Below are 15,714 nucleotides of genomic sequence, written 5' to 3'. Positions count from 1 at the left end.
TGTGTTCTGCAGGGGAAGGCTTCCCAAGCAGCCCTGACCCCCGTGCTGGTGGTGCTGGGTCATTTCTCCAGGTCCCCGTGTGGTTTTGGGACATCCGGACCTGTCGCTTCCCTGCCTCTGGATGTGGGGAGGGAGAGTCCTGCAGTTATCCAGCTGTTTGCTTCACCTCTGGATTTGGGGGGAAATAATCTGATTCACCACACTGCTACAAGAATCCCACTTGGACCCTCTGCCCCAAGGAGTCTGGGCTGCATCAGTAAATGCAGTAATGGGGAGGGCATATGGCACTGCAAGCTACAGGCAGGGTAAGCAGTATGTATAGATCCTGGGGGAGATCAGAGGGATCTCGGGTGCTTTCCTCTTCACATTTTTGGGTGAAGCACATTGCTTTTTTGTCAGGGTGGAGGACCTGGGGGTTACTGCTCCTCATTCAGCCCAATTCCAATGTAAACGTGAGGTGTTGCTCTGCACAGAGGCTGTTGGCAATTACAGAAGAACCGTAACTGCAGGTTCATGCCATGGCTGGAGGTGACATCTGAAGAAGTGAAGATGCTCAAGGAGGACCCTTGGATGTGTTGGATACATCATCAGGAAGGCTGGAGTACTATGAGACGTGAGGAGGAGAGCAGGGTGTAAGGACACCGGTGGCAGCGCAATGAGGAGAGTTAGGGCAGCAGTGTGTGATAACCTCACCATGCACCGGTGCCCCTGGGGCAGGGGGTGCGGGCAGATACAGACCCACTTCTCCATGGGCATGGCTGCAGTGACTGCTTTCCCTACATAAGGCAAGCTGCTTCATACCTCACGAATTCCGGTAAAACTGGGTTGCAGGCTTTAGTCACATGCATGAGGCCCTTGAGCAACCCGGTGGATGGTGCAAGAGGTGAGGCACCGAGCTCAGCAGGCAGCTCCCCATTGCACCCATGCAGACCCAGAGCTTGCTCTTGCTGGTGCTTGGCCTCCTGCCTGGAAACCTGCCTGCCCTTAATGCTGCCCAAGGTCCAGGCTTTTCCCTCTGCCCCCCAGCAGGACATGGCTGTTGCCATGGGATGGTGTGAGCATTCAGTACACTGGGAGCTGAGATGGGAAGGGAGGCGTGAAGTGATAGAGCAGCTCAGGGCAAGTGCTTCCAGGCTGCAGGGCTTGGTCTCACCATGGGGGTTTAGTAGGGAACAAGAAGAAAATGAAGTGAGGTATGGGGCACAGGGTTACAGGTTGGCGTGTGTGTGCATCGGTTTTAGAACAAACAAACACTGACACTACAGTCTGCATGGTCAAACCTGCTCCTTGGGGGGGGGGGGAACCCCCAAAAATGGGGCACTGGAGGTGAGCGTGGGGTGAATGCAGACTGCTGCTGCTGTGCGCAGTTCTCGGCACGCTGCTCACCGTCTCCTTCCCCGAACGCTTCCCTATCTTGTGTTTGTTTGGGTTGGTTTGTTTGGGTGGTGTTTGTTGGGGGGGGGGTTTACCCTTCCTGAGCAGGGGCTGCTGACCCCGATAAATGTGTCACGTCAGCACAGGCGAAATGTGCAGGCACCCGACTGATATGTGTCTGAGATGAGCAGATCAGCACCAGCCGGCTAGGAGCATCCCGCCATCCCGGGGTGATGGTGCACCGACACCTCCCAAACCGGCGCGGGGCTAATCGGGCAGCCCAGGCCGCGCCTGTGTCGGGGCGATACGGTCACCCCGTTGTTATCTGCTGGGTGCAGGGGAACTGGGTGTGGGGAGTGTGGCAGGGAGGGAGATGGCTGCAATGCCCATGCGATGGACAGCAGTGCCCAGGAAAGCATCCCAAGTGATGCCTCCACCCCATCGACCTGCTCACAGCCATGTTGTGGATGTGAGAAATGTCCCTCTGGCAAAGGGGACCCTCACAGCTCTACAGCACCCTGGTTTGCATGAGAGCCAGCATCCCTGCTCACGTAAGGAGCTTGCCTTTTAGGACAGCTCATAAATCATTTGAAACAGTGGTGATCGGTCCAGTAGCCAGAGGCAATACCCCTTCCCTGTTCGTTCATATAGAATCATAGAATGGTTTGGGCTGGAAAGGACCTTAAGATCATCCAGTTCCATTCCCCATGGGCAGGGATGCCTCACACTAGACTGTGTCACCCAAAGGCTCTGTCTAACCTGGCCATGGTTAAAGCCAGCTCTGCTATTAATGGTGTCGGGGCTGAGTGGTTTCATGCTGGGCTGACCACACTGCATTGCATACTGGGGGCTCAGGGCTGAAGCTCTGGTGAGCACACTGGAAAATCAGCAAAGTCCCCTGTTTTGCCACTAAACAAAGCACTGAAGCTGGAACCTGAGTGTCAGCAAGGCTAAGTCCTAGTGCTGGGGATTTCGAGCCTCTTTGGAAACAGAAAGCAGGTAAAATCAAACATCAGAAGTGCCCCAGTGCACTCAAATGCCAATGAACAGCTGTCCTGCCCCTACAAGGGGATCCGTAGCACATCCACGGTACACATGGTTTGACCATTTAAGATGAAATCCACAGCTGGAAGTGCGTAAATCCCCATGGGGTCTGGCTGAACACAGTGTGGGGAGGGAGAAAGTGAATGGGATTATAGAGAGGGTTCATCTGGGCTCTATCCTCTGGAGTTTGTCAGAGAAGCAGGATTTCCCAATCCCTGCTAGCTAATGCCAGGAACAGGAGGTACAGGAGGCTTGGAGCTGTTAGGTATCTCTCCTCAAGGAGAAAAGGGGATTCAGGGGGTAATGCACCCCACCCCGTGCATGGTGGCTGGCTCCTGTGGCCAAAAATGAAGGCACAAGCCCAAGCCAGGCATGGCAGTATGGGTGCCCTGTGGGAATAGTGTTCCCTTCGAGATGAGCCCCCTCCATGCTGCCTTGGCCCCACTTCCCAGAGGTACCATTGCCCTGCAGCACCTGCATCCCATCTCCAGCCCCGGCACCCCACGAGGAGCCAGAAAACCTCTCTGGGTCCTGCCCAGCTCATGTTAAGGATGCATCAGTAAAACAGAGCAGGGTTCCAAGGGTGCTTTCCAATACCAAGTGGGTTCCCCTCATGTACAAGGCCAGCAGCAGTCTAATGAGCTGTGACCAATGTGCACCTTCCCTCCAAGTTCCTGGGTGGCATGGGATGTTCCACTGGGCAAAAATTAGGGATGGAAGCTTTGGAAAGGGTCTGGATAAAAGGGGTGAAAGGGATTTTCCCCCTATTTTGACTGGGCAAATAGTAGGGATGGAAGTGTTGGAAAGGGTCTGGATGAAAGGGATGGAAGGGACTTTCCCCCTATTTTAACTGGGCAAATACTAGGGATGGAAGTGTTGGGAAGGGTCTGGGTGAAAGGGATGGAAGGGACTTTTCCCCTATTTTGACTGGGCAAATACTAGGGATGGACGTGTTGGGAAGGGTCTGGGTGAAAAGGATGGAAAGGTTGTATCTCCCCCATGTACAGAGGAGAGGGTGTTTGCCCGCCGGCAGCAGCACCCACTGGAGGATGCTGAGCAGCCCTGTTGGACTGCAGGAGGTGCCCAGGTGATGGGCTGAGATTAGACCCCTAATTTTCAGCTGTCTAATGTTAGGTAAAGCACATGCCCTCCTCCCTCCCTGCCCCCCCTTTTGCCTCCCCATCACTGTGCTGCCCTGATAACGGCATTGAAGGCTGGAGGCTCTGTGGTCAGCCTGTGGCACTGTGCCAACCCCAGGGGCTCTGGGATGATGTTACCCCCCCCTCCTTGTCTACCCTCAGAGCCCGTCTTGTGACGGTTGAAAACTTGGATGCAACTAAAAGCAGATGGTGCCTTATCTGCGTGCTCCTGGTTTGCCTATGTGCAGGCAGCCAGCCATGGCCGTTTATTCCCGGCTAGGAAAAACGAGAGGTCCTTCAGGCGGTCAAAGCGTTGTATAGAGGCCAACAGAGCTTGTGCCTATGTGGGGTGCAAAGTGATGTATTGGTTATGTTTTAAGCATGAAAAAACAACCCAAGGGGGGTGGGAAGGCAGTTATTCCTCCCTGCAATTAGAAGCTCTTTGCTCTTAATAAAATCAAGTAGTTTGCAGGTGCTGGGAACCTTTCCTACTCTCCAAATGAAGAGGGACACATGAAAGAGCAGCACCAGGGAGGGAAGCACAAGGGGATGCCCTCACAGCCCTTCCACCGGTGGGACAGCATCAGGGGGCCTAGTGCCTCCTTCTGGGACAGGGGCATGCTGCACCCTCCCATAGCACCTCTGTGTGTTAGGGAGAGTGCATCAAATTATTTCTATTTCCTAGTATTCCTACTTCCACTATTTCTATTACTTCTATTTAGTATCACAGAATCACACACTTAAGGAACTTAAAGCTCACCCAGTTCCAACCCCCTGCCATGGACAGGGACACCTTCCACTAGAGCAGGTTGCTCCAAGCCCCGTCCAACCTGGCCTTGAACACTGCCAGGGATGGGGCAGCCACAGCTCCTCTGGACACCCTGTGCCAGAGCCTCACCACCCTATTTATGTTTCTACATTTACGTTTGTTTGTCTTTATACATCTGTGTCTATTTCTATGTGTGTTTCTGTGTGTCCCTGGCCAGTGGTTGCCATTCCCTGGGGCATGCAGGGCGCACCGAAGCTACAGGCAGGTGCTTGTTGTGTATTTTACCCCGCTGTTGAAGCAGGGGGAAGTTTGGAGGTGGTGGGGTTCACCCCAAGCACCATGCAGTGTGTTGGTGGGCACAAGGTGGCTGCACCCGCATGTTTTTAAGAAACATGGGGAAAACATGATCCAAATCCTACAGGCAAGATGCTGATAGCGGCTACATTTAATCTCCCAGGAACAGCCGATCACTTGGGCAGATGGGTAAGGATGCCTGACTGTCGCTGGCATCTGTCCCCTCGTGAGGAGTTGTGCTTGTCCTGCCCAGAAAGGGACAACCTGTTGTTTGGGACCCCTGACATGCGAGGGCTGAGCTGGTGTCCCCAAGGCACCCGGTGGGGAATAAAGAGGGCAGAGGTACTGGGCAGCGGGGTACTGCTGCTGAGCCTATTTTGAGCCCAGTGCTCCCCCTTTTCTCCTTGGTGTCCCCTCTAGAGTCCCTCCTTGTCGCCTGATGCCCTCCCCAACATCTCTCCTTGGTCTCTGATGTTTCTCCTTGTGTTGCTCCTTCTGTCCTCCCCAAATGTCCCTCCCTGACCCTCAGCATCCCCTTTAAGTTTCCCTCAACATGTCTTGATGTTGCCCCAAGTGTCCCTGCTGTGTCCCTCCTTATCTTTCCAGTGTCCCCAAGCGCCCCCCATTGTCCCTCCTTGTCCCTACCCACTGTCCCCCAAGTGTTCTTCCTTGTTCCCCAGTGTCCCTTGTCCTCACCTAGTGTCCCCCCAACTGTTTGCCCTTGTCCCCCAGTGTCCCTCCTTGTCCCCATCTGTTCCCCCAGATGCTATTCCTTGTCCCTACCTAGTGTCCCCCCAAACACTCTTCCTTGTTGCTACGCAGTGTCCCTCCAAGTGCTTTCCCTTGTCCCCACTCAGTGTCCCCCGAGATGCTCTTCTTTGTCCCGCAGCATCCCCCGTGTCCCCCAGTGTCCCTCCCCATCCCTGTCCCGTCCCGCCGGCTCGGGTCGGGGACACCCGGGGACACGGGTGGCGGGGGTGGGCGGGCAGGTCGCGCGGGGTGCGCGCGCGGGGGGCAGTCCTCCCCGCGGTCCGCACCGCGCCTTTAAAAGGGTGACCGGACCGTGCGCGGCCGCAGAGGCGGCGGCGGCAGCACCGGGAGCGGCACCGGGCTCTGCTGCGGTCCTCACCCACCGCTCCTCCGCCAGCCAATCCCCGCCCAGGGGCGGGGGCGCCGGCAGGGCGGGACAGGACGAGCCTTCCCGCCGAGCAGGGCATCGCCGAGCATCGCGAAGCGCTGACCATGTCGGACAGCCCCATCCCGCTCCCGGCTCCGACCCCCAAGCCCAAACGGGCCAGGGCGGCGCGGCGGCCGGCGGCTCATCCGACATACTCGGACATGATCGCGGCAGCCATCCGCGCCGAGAAGAGCCGCGGCGGGTCGTCCCGGCAGTCCATCCAGAAGTACGTGAAGAGCCACTACAAGGTGGGCCAGAACGCCGATGCCCAGATCAGGCTCGCCATCCGACGCCTCGTCACCACCGGTGTCCTCAAGCAGACCAAAGGCGTTGGCGCCTCCGGCTCTTTCCGCCTGGCCAAGGGCAACAAGGCGAAGAGGTCCCCGTCTAGGAAGAGGAAGAAGGCGGCCAGGAGATCCACGTCGCCCCGGAAAGCGGCTCGGCGCAGGAGAAGCAAGTCTCCGGCAAAGAAGCCCAAGTCTGCCGCCAAAAGAGCCAGGAAGAAGTCGAGGACCAGCCCGAAGAAAGCCAAGAGGCCAAAGACTGTTAGAGCCAAGTCACGGAAGGTGTCCAGGCCCAAGAAGGCAAAGCGGTCAAAACCCAAGGCCAAGTCCAGCGCCCGGAAATCACCCAAGAAGAAATAAGAAGCCAAGAGGCGTTTCGGTACTCTCCCTGTTGGTTTCTGTAAATAACATTTGCCTTTATTTTTACCCATTTTTACCACATTTTATAAAGAATTGATCGATTCTTGTGTGGCAATAGCTAAAACAAGGCAGTTAATGAAAGGAAAAAGGAACACCTTTGCTACGGAGAGTTCCCATTTGTAAGAGTTACTGGTCTGGGTTTTTATTTCCAATTCTCAGAAATTTCTTGTGTGTCTTGTTTGGTTTTTTTGGTACTGCTGGGCTGCTTGTTGGGTGTTTGAGTGCTGGTGATTCAGTGTGTCTGTCGAGGCCGCACAGGGTTGCAGTTACTGATCCTGCCCCAGCTCCTTGGGGCTTGTGTGTTTGCTGGCGCCACGCAAAGCCTGCCTGTGTTGGAGGGGTAATGGGAACATGCAGCCACGGTCTTCCCCAGAGGAGGAAAAGGGGTTTATTCCACTTCCCCGGGTCCCCGCCATGGGTCTGAGGTGAGGGTGCTGTGTGTGAGGTCTGGAGATGGTGCTGGGTGCTGGAGATAACCACTAGGGTGATGGGGCTGCCTGCCTCATCTGGGTGGTGGTGGCAGGGATGGGATGGGGGAGCTGGAGCGGGGCCAGGGGCTGTCCACATTTGTTTTCAAGGAGCTGGAGGTGTCCAGCAAGTGGGAAGGGGATGATCTATGGGGAGGAATGGGCCCGAGCATGGCAGTGAGCAATTCTGCAGGCAGGCTGGGGCGGGCAGGGTGAGGCAGGTCTGCTGGACATGGCCCCGCTATCACCCCGGGGCTCTGGCTTTCTGCCCAGGGGGGCTGGCGCAACTCCAGGGCCTGCCTGGCCCCACAGAGAGCCTTTCCCCAGGCAGGGCTGGATGCTCCTGATAGCAGGGTCTGAGCCTCAGGCAGGAGGTGCCTGATCCCCCTTGGCTACAGACATCAGGAGCTCCAAAATCCTCCGTGCTGTGGGTGCCCGGTCCCCTTGGGCTTGCTGTGCCTAAATCTCATGTGCCCAGCATCTTCACACTCAAAGACCCTTTGGCCTGACGATCCTAAATCACTTGGGCAGACGGTGCCTGAGCATTTTAGCCATCAAAGATCCCAAATTTTGTAGTTCATGGTATTGAAATCCTTGGCCAGGAGGCATCTAATCCCTTTGGGATCTTGTTCCTGAGATCCTCGGACCAAACCAGCCTACCTAGGCTGAAGACCCTACGCTCTTTTCAAGAGCCTGGTGCCTAATCCTCCTGGACATGACAGACCTACACCACCCTGGCCTCAGGATTCCCCAGTCAGCAATAGTGGAGGATGGAGATGCCTGATCTGTCTGGACTCTGTGTGTCTAAACCCAGTGGACTTGTGGGTCACAAACCACTTTGACTAAAGGTGCTCAAATCCCTTAGGCTCAGGCACTAAATCTCCTTCAGATGGTAGGTCCTTGGTCACCTCAGCTGAATGCACCCACATCCTACAGACCCTTTGGTTCATTACCCTCTATGGTGGACACCCATACAACACCTAGAAGTGAGGATCCAAGTCACCTGTGCTGAGCACCCCAAATCCCTCAGGTGGGAGCACCTAATGCTCCTGGGCTTGTTGACCTTCAAGATCCAGCATGGCCTGTTGCTCCAAAATCCTCTGGGACATAGTACATAGAATTATAGTACCATAGAATAGTTTGAGTCGTAAGGGGCCTTCAAAGCTCATCTAATCCAGGGACATCTTCAACTAGACCAGATTGCCCAGAGCCACATCCAGCCTGGCCTTGAATGTCTCCACAAATGGAGCACCTGCCACCTCTCTGGGCACCCTGTGCCAGTGTTTCACCACCCTCAGTGTAAAGAATTTTTTCCTCACATCCAGCCTGAATCTCCCCCTTTTTAGTTTAAAATCATCACCCTTTGTCCTATTGCAACAGGCCCTGCTAAAAAGTCTCTCCCCTACTTTCCTGTAGACCCCTTTTAAGAACTAAAAGACCACAACAAGGTCTCCCTGGAGTCTCCTCCAGGCTGAACAACCCCAACACAGAATCACAGAACCAACCAGGTTGGAAAAGACCTTTAAGCTCATCAAGTCCAACCATTCCCCAGCACTGCCAAGGCCACCACTAAACCATGTCACTGAGGGCCTCATCTACACGGCTTTTGAACACTTCCAGGGGTGGTGATTCCACTGCTGCCCTGGGCAGCCTGTTCCGGTGCCTGAGCACCTTCTCTGTGAAGAAATTGTTCCTAATATCCAGTCTAAACCTGCCCTTGAGCAGCTTGAGGCCAGTTCCTCTTGTCCCATTGCTTGTTACTTGGGAGAAGAGACCGACCCCACCTCTCTCCATCCTCCTTTCAGGCAGTTGTAGAGAGCAATAAGCTCCCCCTGAGCCTTCTCCAGACTAAACCCCCCCAGGTCCCTCAGCTGTTCCCCATCACACTTGTGCTCCAGACCCTTCACAGCTCCATTCTGGACCTGCTCCAGCACCTCAATGTCTCTCTTGTAGTGAGTGGCCCAGAACTGAGCACAGTGTTTGAGGTGCAGCCTCACCAGTGTCCAACACAGGGGGCTGATCACTGCCCTGGCCCTGCTGCCACACTATTGCTGATACAGGCCAGGATGCTGTTGCTCTTCTTGGCTGCTTGGGCACAAACTGCTCCTGTTGAGCTCCATCAATCAGCACCCCAAGTCCTTTTCCATGAGCAGCTTTCCAGCCACTCTTCCCCGAGCCTGGAGCACTGCATGGGGGTGTTGTGGCCCAAGTGCAGAACCCGGCACTGAGCCTTGTTGAACCTCATACCACTGACCACAGCCCATCCATCCACCCTGTTCGGATCCCCTTGCATCAACACCTCCGGGCGACGGCGCCTCTAAGCGCGAGGGGCGCGGGGGGCGGAGCCAAGCAACCCCCTAGCCCCGCCCCTCCTCGCCGGCAGGGGGAGGCGTGGCCCCGGCGGCCAATGGCTTGGCCGCCGGGGCCACGCCTCCCCCTGCCGGCGAGGAGGGGCGGGGCATCGAGATGTGGCGCTGTGCGGCGGTGCGGGTGCTGCGGGGCGGCGTGGCCGGGACCCCCCGGTCCGCATCGGGAGCGGCTTCGGCTCAGCTCCGCCGGCTGCTGGAGAACGAGCTGGAGGACATCCGAGGCGCCGGCACTTGGAAGAGCGAGAGGGTCATCGCTTCCCGACAAGGCCCCCACCTCCGCTTGGCGGGCGGAGGAGCCGGTGCGTATGGGGCAGGCGGTCGGTGTCATCGGCTTCTGTCCCCGTTCGCCCCCGCTCAGTGCTTCTCTCTTTCTCTTCCCCGCAGGGATCCTCAACTTCTGTGCCAATAACTACCTGGGGCTCTCCAGCCACCCCGAGGTGATCCGCGCTGCAGTGGAGGCCCTGGAGAAGTTCGGCGCTGGGCTCAGCTCTGTCCGCTTCATCTGTGGGACGCAGGTACAGGGCAGCATCCCCTTCTCTAAGGTAGCCATTCTCAGACTCCCCCCTCAGTACTCACGTGTATGTGCAGTGCTAAATTACACGTGGCCAGGTGGAAAAGAGCTTGCTGTGTCCGCATCAGCTGAACATATGGAAATGTGCCAACTTAAAACATTACAACCCCTCAGAGAACTATGGAACCAAACACCCCTCTGAATTCATAGAACCGTAGAATCCAAGACTGGTTTGAGTTGGAAGGGACCTTAAAGCTCATCCATGGGCAGGGACACCTTCCACTAGAGCAGGTTGCTTCAAGCCCTGTCCAACCTGGCCTTGAACACTGCCAGGGACGTGGCAGCCACAGCTTCTCTGGGCAGCCTGTGCCAGGGCCTCACCAACCTCACAGGGAAGTATTTGTTCCTTTCATCTAATCTAAATCTCCCCTAAGTTTGAAAGACATTCAGAAAAATCGGTATATTTTCCCCTCCCTTAAGGGTCAGAATTGCAGCCAGCCTGACTTGAATTGCCTCTATCAAACCCAGCCTGGGTTATCCCCACCAAAGAAAATTCCCCCCATGGGTGGGGAGTTTGGAGTCTCTGCTGTGCTTGTGGTGTCCAAACCCATAACCGCATTTTAGGCCTGTGTTTGCAAACACATGCTGATCGCAACTAATTTCTGCCATGCACGCACACCTTTTCTGGATAAAACCTGTCTGTTTCTTCCCCTTGCAGTCAGTCAGCATCTAACGGCTGTGGGCAAGCGAGGACTTGTGCTGCCCCGCCAGTGACGCTTGCTCCTCTCATCTCTTTAGAGCATACACAAGGACCTGGAGGAGAAGCTTGCACGTTTCCACCAGCGGGAAGATGCCATTCTCTATCCCAGCTGCTTTGATGCCAACGCTGGCATCTTTGAGGTTTGTAGGGCTTTCATTGTGTTGTGCATGCGGGAGGGAGGTGATGGCAATGGGCCTGCCGTGCCTCCCAGAGGCTATGATGTGAGCTCTGTGCCACAGAAAAGATGGCAGTGACTGGTGGTGGAGAACCCCAGCTTGGCACCCTTGGACTGGGGAAGCCACGTGGAGGTGTTTAATCAGCCTCACCTCCCCCTTCTCAAGACAGGCTCCAGCTTTTGGGGAGGGCTCCCATTCTGTGGGAGGTCTGTATTCCCCTTTGAAGGATAGGCAGGGAAAAGACGTGATCCCCCAGGCTTCCTAGGAAAGGTGAGGGAGGTTTTGAGCTCAGAAGCCACAGGGAAGAGCCTGGCGTAAGGAAATAAGGGGATAAAGTGGCTGGGAAGGTAAGTGGAAAGTTAAGCGGTGCCAGGAGAGACGTGGGAGCTGCAGTCAGACACAGCCTTGTCCTCTGCCCTGAGAGAGGCTGGCAGATCTTGGTGAGGTGGTGCCCTGGAGCAAAGGATGATCCTTTCTGTTTGGCATGACCAGGCCCTGCTGACCCCAGAGGATGCAGTGCTGTCAGATGAGCTGAACCATGCCTCCATCATTGACGGGATCCGCCTGTGCAAGGCTAACAAGTACCGCTACAAGCACATGGACATGCAGGACCTGGAGGCCAAGCTGCAGGATGCACAGGTACGGAGGTCTGCTCCCACCCCAGTGTGAGCTTAGCTGTGCTACAATAACCAGCCCCAAAGGGTGAGCTCTACCTTTTCCCATGCAGTAGGCATCGGTTTTGTCGACAGGCACAGGTAGGCATGGATGGGCAAGGAGGGTAAGCAGCTGGTTGCAATGCAGACCCCCCTCTCTCAGTTAGATACATCCATGCCCTACAGGAGTTGGACTATGTCCCAGTCTTCCTCGCCAGCCCCTCTCCTCAGGGTGACATCTTCACCCCTGGAGGCACCACTCTTCCTCCCATAGAAACATCGTCTGCGGCTGGTGGCCACTGATGGTGCTTTCTCCATGGATGGTGACATTGCACCCCTGAGGGAGATCTGCCAGCTGGCCCAGAAGTATGATGCCCTGGTCTTCATTGACGAATGCCATGCCACAGGCTTCCTGGGACCCAATGGCCGGTAAGTGGCCGTTTCAACCGTGTTTCTTCCCACTGACCCCAGTAGCCTCTGAAGCAAGGCCAAGGGTATTGATAACCAACATATTTTTGTGAGGGGGTCACCACTGCTTGAAGGTTTTGCACCCCACCTTCGGGGCACCTGAAGGTAGATACCTTAGCAATGACCCATCCCAACATGACGGCTGCTTATCAGTGTGTAAGGGATGGTGTGACCATCTCATCTGCTTCCATACGGGAGACAGTTGGACTTCCTGATTTCCAAAACCACCTCTAAGATACCACTTTCAAATGCTTGGGTCTTGGGGCCTTTGTGGAGATAGCTTGTAGAGATTGATTAATTCCCTCAGGGCAGGTTTTCCTTCCATCCCCTGGAGATCCTGCAAGTGACAAGCAGTGCACTTGGCTGCAGGTGTTTGCCAAGAAGAGATGCTTCACATGCTTGCATTGTTAGTGCTCTGTTTGGACTATTAAACATCTGTGTGGGAAGTTTGAGTGTTCTCCTGTCTGTAAGGGATGAAAACCCCATGCTCTTATCTCGGGAGATTCTAGCTTAGCCTTTCTGGAGGAGAAGAGAAGGTGAACACCTAGGTTGAACTACCACATGGGGGTGTCATTCCTTTAGCAGAGACCTGGCTGGTGGCACTTTGTTTCCCTCGAAGCATCCCTCAGGTGTAGAGCAGCTTCCCTGTTGCGTGCTAGCACAGATGAGAATGTGATGTTCCTTCTACTACAGGGGTACCGATGAGCTCCTGGGAGTGATGGACAAAGTCACCATCATCAATTCCACCCTGGGAAAAGCTCTTGGAGGAGCTGCAGGTGAAGGCATTTCCTGACCAAGGTTCTCCATACCCTAAAGAGCTCCACAGCATCACTGATGTTTCTTTCCTCTGCCTAATGATAGAGTCACAACCGCATGTTGTCCTTTTCTACTGGTGGCATGAGGCTCAGTTTGGGACCCTGCTGCAGGGTCATGGGAGGTCCTGCCATGTGCTTCTTTTACTTTCACCTTCCTTGTCCACTTGCATATAGGATCAAGGTGGAAAATATTAGTAAAAGGCACCAGCTGTGATGTTTTTAGGCCTGCTTTGTACTGAAATCCCTCCTGTAGGTGACAGGTTACTCTGGTGCTCCTTGTCCATTTGTCTTTCATCCCTCTGCAGGCGGGTACACGACTGGCCCCAAACCCCTCATTGATTTGCTCCGACAACGTTCCCGCCCATACCTCTTCTCCAACAGCCTGCCCCCAGCCGTGGTGGGCTGTGCATCCAAGGCCCTGGACCTGCTCATGGAGAGCAATGCCATTGCACAGTCCATGGCTGCCAAGACGCAACGGTGAGGGGGGCACACTGGGGTGGGAGCAAGGGGAGGGGTTCCTTAGGAATGTGTTGTGCATGTGTGTTTATTCACCCCTCAGTGACAGCCATAGGTGGTTTGCCAGTCATGGCCAGGGGGTGCTCGGGGGAAAGCACAGGATGTGCTGGTGTGTGGATGCTCTGTGTGCTGGGATAAGTCTGCCCCTCAAGCAGCTGCAGTCCCGTGGAGCTGAGCAGGAAATGGCTGGAGGTCACTCCAAAAAGAGGGATCCCTTCCCTGCATAGGAGATGCGCTTTGGAGCAGCACCACATCCAGCCCTCGGTGGCCAGGGCTCCCAGGAGAAGGCGAGGCAGTGGTCCCCCAAGTAGGGGTGATGAGGTTTGCCTCATCCTCTTGTTCTCTTCACCAGGTTCAGAAGTAAGATGACGGCAGCTGGCTTCACCATCTCAGGGAAAGACCACCCCATCTGTCCTGTCATGCTTGGGGACGCTCGGCTGGCCGCAGTGATGGCTGAGGACATGCTGAACAGAGGTGAGCCAGAGAGGGAGCTCTAGATGCGGACACATGCCCTGAGGGAAAGGACAGCCGGTGGTAGTGCTACCATCCCTCCTGCAGACGATGTTCCTGCATGAAACCTGTTATTTCTTTAGCCTCCACCTGCAAACGTCCTCTTGGTCTCCCCCAGACGTTGCTGACTTCACCTCCTCTCCGTTGGGAGGGTTACATTAGCCCTATTGTCCTGCTATGCTGGACTCCATCCGCACCACTGGCCCTAACCCTCATTTCCATGCTTGGGAGCAGATGCCACCTGAAAACTCTGAAGCCTAGAAATGGTTGAGAGGGGAAGGGTGATCCAAAAGCCCTTCTATCACCCAATACCACCTCAGCCTCCCTCCCTGCAAGCCAGTTCTAACTCTCCCTGCATTTCCTCCTCAGGCATTTATGTCATTGGCTTCAGCTACCCTGTGGTCCCCAAGGGAAAGGCCCGTATCCGGGTCCAGATCTCGGCTGTACACAGCGATGAGGATATCGACCGCTGTGTGGAAGCCTTCACCGAGGTGGGACGGAAACACGGAGCGATACCTTGAGGGGCCAGCGAACACCCGCTGCAACGCTGTCCTTGCCCATGACCAAGTGCCTGTGCCAGGGGAAAAGGCTTGAGGAGCATGCTGCCAGAAGCAGGACCAATCCTCAGGGCATCACAGTGTGCGGGAAGCTGTGGCTGTTGCAGTGCCAGCTCTTGCATCATTAAAGGTGTCCTGCAGTGCAGCGGGTATTTGTCTGGCTCTTGTTTTCTCACCCAGGAGCTGCAGTACATCCCCATCTTCTCCTTGCTGTGGCTGGATGCTCTGCTGTGTCTTTCTGGAAGCCTCAGTCCTGGTGCTGAAGCACTACAGCTCATGCTGTCTTCTGCTGATGGAAATGTAGCTGTGCCTGATGTCACCTGCTTCCTCTGTGCCCTCCTGCAGGCCCAGTAGCATCACCCTGGTAGATCTGCCAGCTGTAATTCTGGCAAGGGATGAGGCAAGGGATTTCCTAAGTCTTTGGCAAGCTGTGCTACCAGCAACTGGTCTGAGACGGGACATGGGCCAGCTGAAACTGTGGTGCTCCTTTCTCCCCTTCTCACTCTTAGGTCCTAGGTGTGAGGCTTGCTTAGTCCCTGGGGCTGGCTTTAATTCTTTACCCATCACTACGGTGCTCCCAAACCTGATCCGGGTGCTGCATCTTGTCCCAGAGATGCTGCTGGGCAGCAGGCAAGCCGAGGTGGCAGAGGCCAGCAGCATGGAGAGGGAGACTGTGTCTGCCTGGGGCTGAAGCTGAGGGAAGAGCAGGTGCCAGAAACCTGTAATTTTCCTCCATCAGCTGCAGGCTGGGATTGCTGGATTTGTTCCGGCAAGCCGTGCTGGGGTGGCAGTTTAGCACTCAAGCTAAGTGGGACCTGGGCATCTCTCAGGATTGCTTTGTTTGCATCGGTTTTGCTGCGGATGAGAAATCATGTGTGACCTGCTGTCTGCCCACGTGCTCAGCTGGGGACCAGCTGCCTCCCCAGCAGCCAGGGACAGCTTCCAGCCACAATGAGGTTGAGCTGTGCTTGGGTGCCCAAGCACTGGGTCATGGTAACAAAGCCCTGCTCTGAAAATGCTACCTGCCATTAGGCACTCAGGGAGCGAGCTACAGGGCAGTAACACGTCTGACCTGAACCAAAGCAGCTGCCGGAGAGCACAGATGTTAATCCAGGATTGCAGGGCTTGATGGGATGTAGAGGGCAGGGGGAAATCGCCTTTTCCATAGGGCTGCCACCAGACTCTTAGAGCAGCTGGTAGCACAACTGTGTGCTGGTTTTATTTCATTTTCCATCTCCACAGGACCCTGAGCTCAGCCTGCTGATAAGTACAATATAGAGCTCACTCTGCATAACAGCAGTGCTGCAAACCCTACCCCCTTATCAACAGGCAGTATCTTGGGAATGGGGAATATAATGGGGAAGCAGCAGGAGGTTGTGCTCAAGCCCCTCTTGCTTCAGCCAGATGGGCT

The 15,714-nt window shown here is 55.5% G+C and overlaps 2 protein-coding genes across 2 annotated transcripts; both read left to right on the top strand.

The window, feature by feature from the left end:
- The first annotated feature begins 5,677 nt into the window (after nucleotides 1-5,677).
- On the top strand, nucleotides 5,678-6,626 carry LOC133217909 (histone H5). Its single transcript, XM_061363744.1, has one exon. It carries the CDS (start codon nucleotides 5,863-5,865, stop codon nucleotides 6,439-6,441), a length of 579 nt encoding a protein of 192 aa, XP_061219728.1. The 5' UTR covers nucleotides 5,678-5,862; the 3' UTR covers nucleotides 6,442-6,626.
- Nucleotides 6,627-9,391: 2,765 nt separating this feature from the next.
- GCAT (glycine C-acetyltransferase) lies at nucleotides 9,392-14,406 on the top strand. Its single transcript, XM_061363733.1, has 9 exons — nucleotides 9,392-9,636; nucleotides 9,722-9,852; nucleotides 10,647-10,748; nucleotides 11,277-11,423; nucleotides 11,712-11,866; nucleotides 12,599-12,681; nucleotides 13,026-13,197; nucleotides 13,589-13,710; nucleotides 14,116-14,406. The coding sequence occupies exons 1-9, from the start codon at nucleotides 9,435-9,437 to the stop codon at nucleotides 14,265-14,267; spliced, it is 1,266 nt and encodes a 421-aa protein (XP_061219717.1). The 5' UTR covers nucleotides 9,392-9,434; the 3' UTR covers nucleotides 14,268-14,406.
- The last annotated feature ends 1,308 nt before the right edge of the window (nucleotides 14,407-15,714 follow it).

This window comes from Neopsephotus bourkii, unplaced genomic scaffold (assembly GCF_033783945.1).
Source record: "Neopsephotus bourkii isolate Nb327-2 ecotype Australia unplaced genomic scaffold, CSIRO-AGI_Nbou_v1 NB_107, whole genome shotgun sequence".
NCBI lineage: Eukaryota > Metazoa > Chordata > Aves > Psittaciformes > Psittacidae > Neopsephotus > Neopsephotus bourkii.
The sequence above is the reverse complement of the archived record's forward strand: the minus strand, read 5'-3'. Positions and strand labels throughout refer to the sequence as shown.

Excerpts from the sequence above, each read along its gene's own strand:
- LOC133217909 (XM_061363744.1), top strand. The coding sequence starts at position 5,863 with ATGTCGGACAGCCCCATCCCGCTCCCGGCTCCGACCCCCAAGCCCAAA.
- GCAT (XM_061363733.1), top strand. The coding sequence starts at position 9,435 with ATGTGGCGCTGTGCGGCGGTGCGGGTGCTGCGGGGCGGCGTGGCCGGG. Across the intron at positions 13,198-13,588 it reads ATGGCTGCCAAGACGCAACG|GTTCAGAAGTAAGATGACGG; the intron begins GTGAGGGGGGCA and ends TCTCTTCACCAG. Across the intron at positions 13,711-14,115 it reads TGAGGACATGCTGAACAGAG|GCATTTATGTCATTGGCTTC; the intron begins GTGAGCCAGAGA and ends TTTCCTCCTCAG.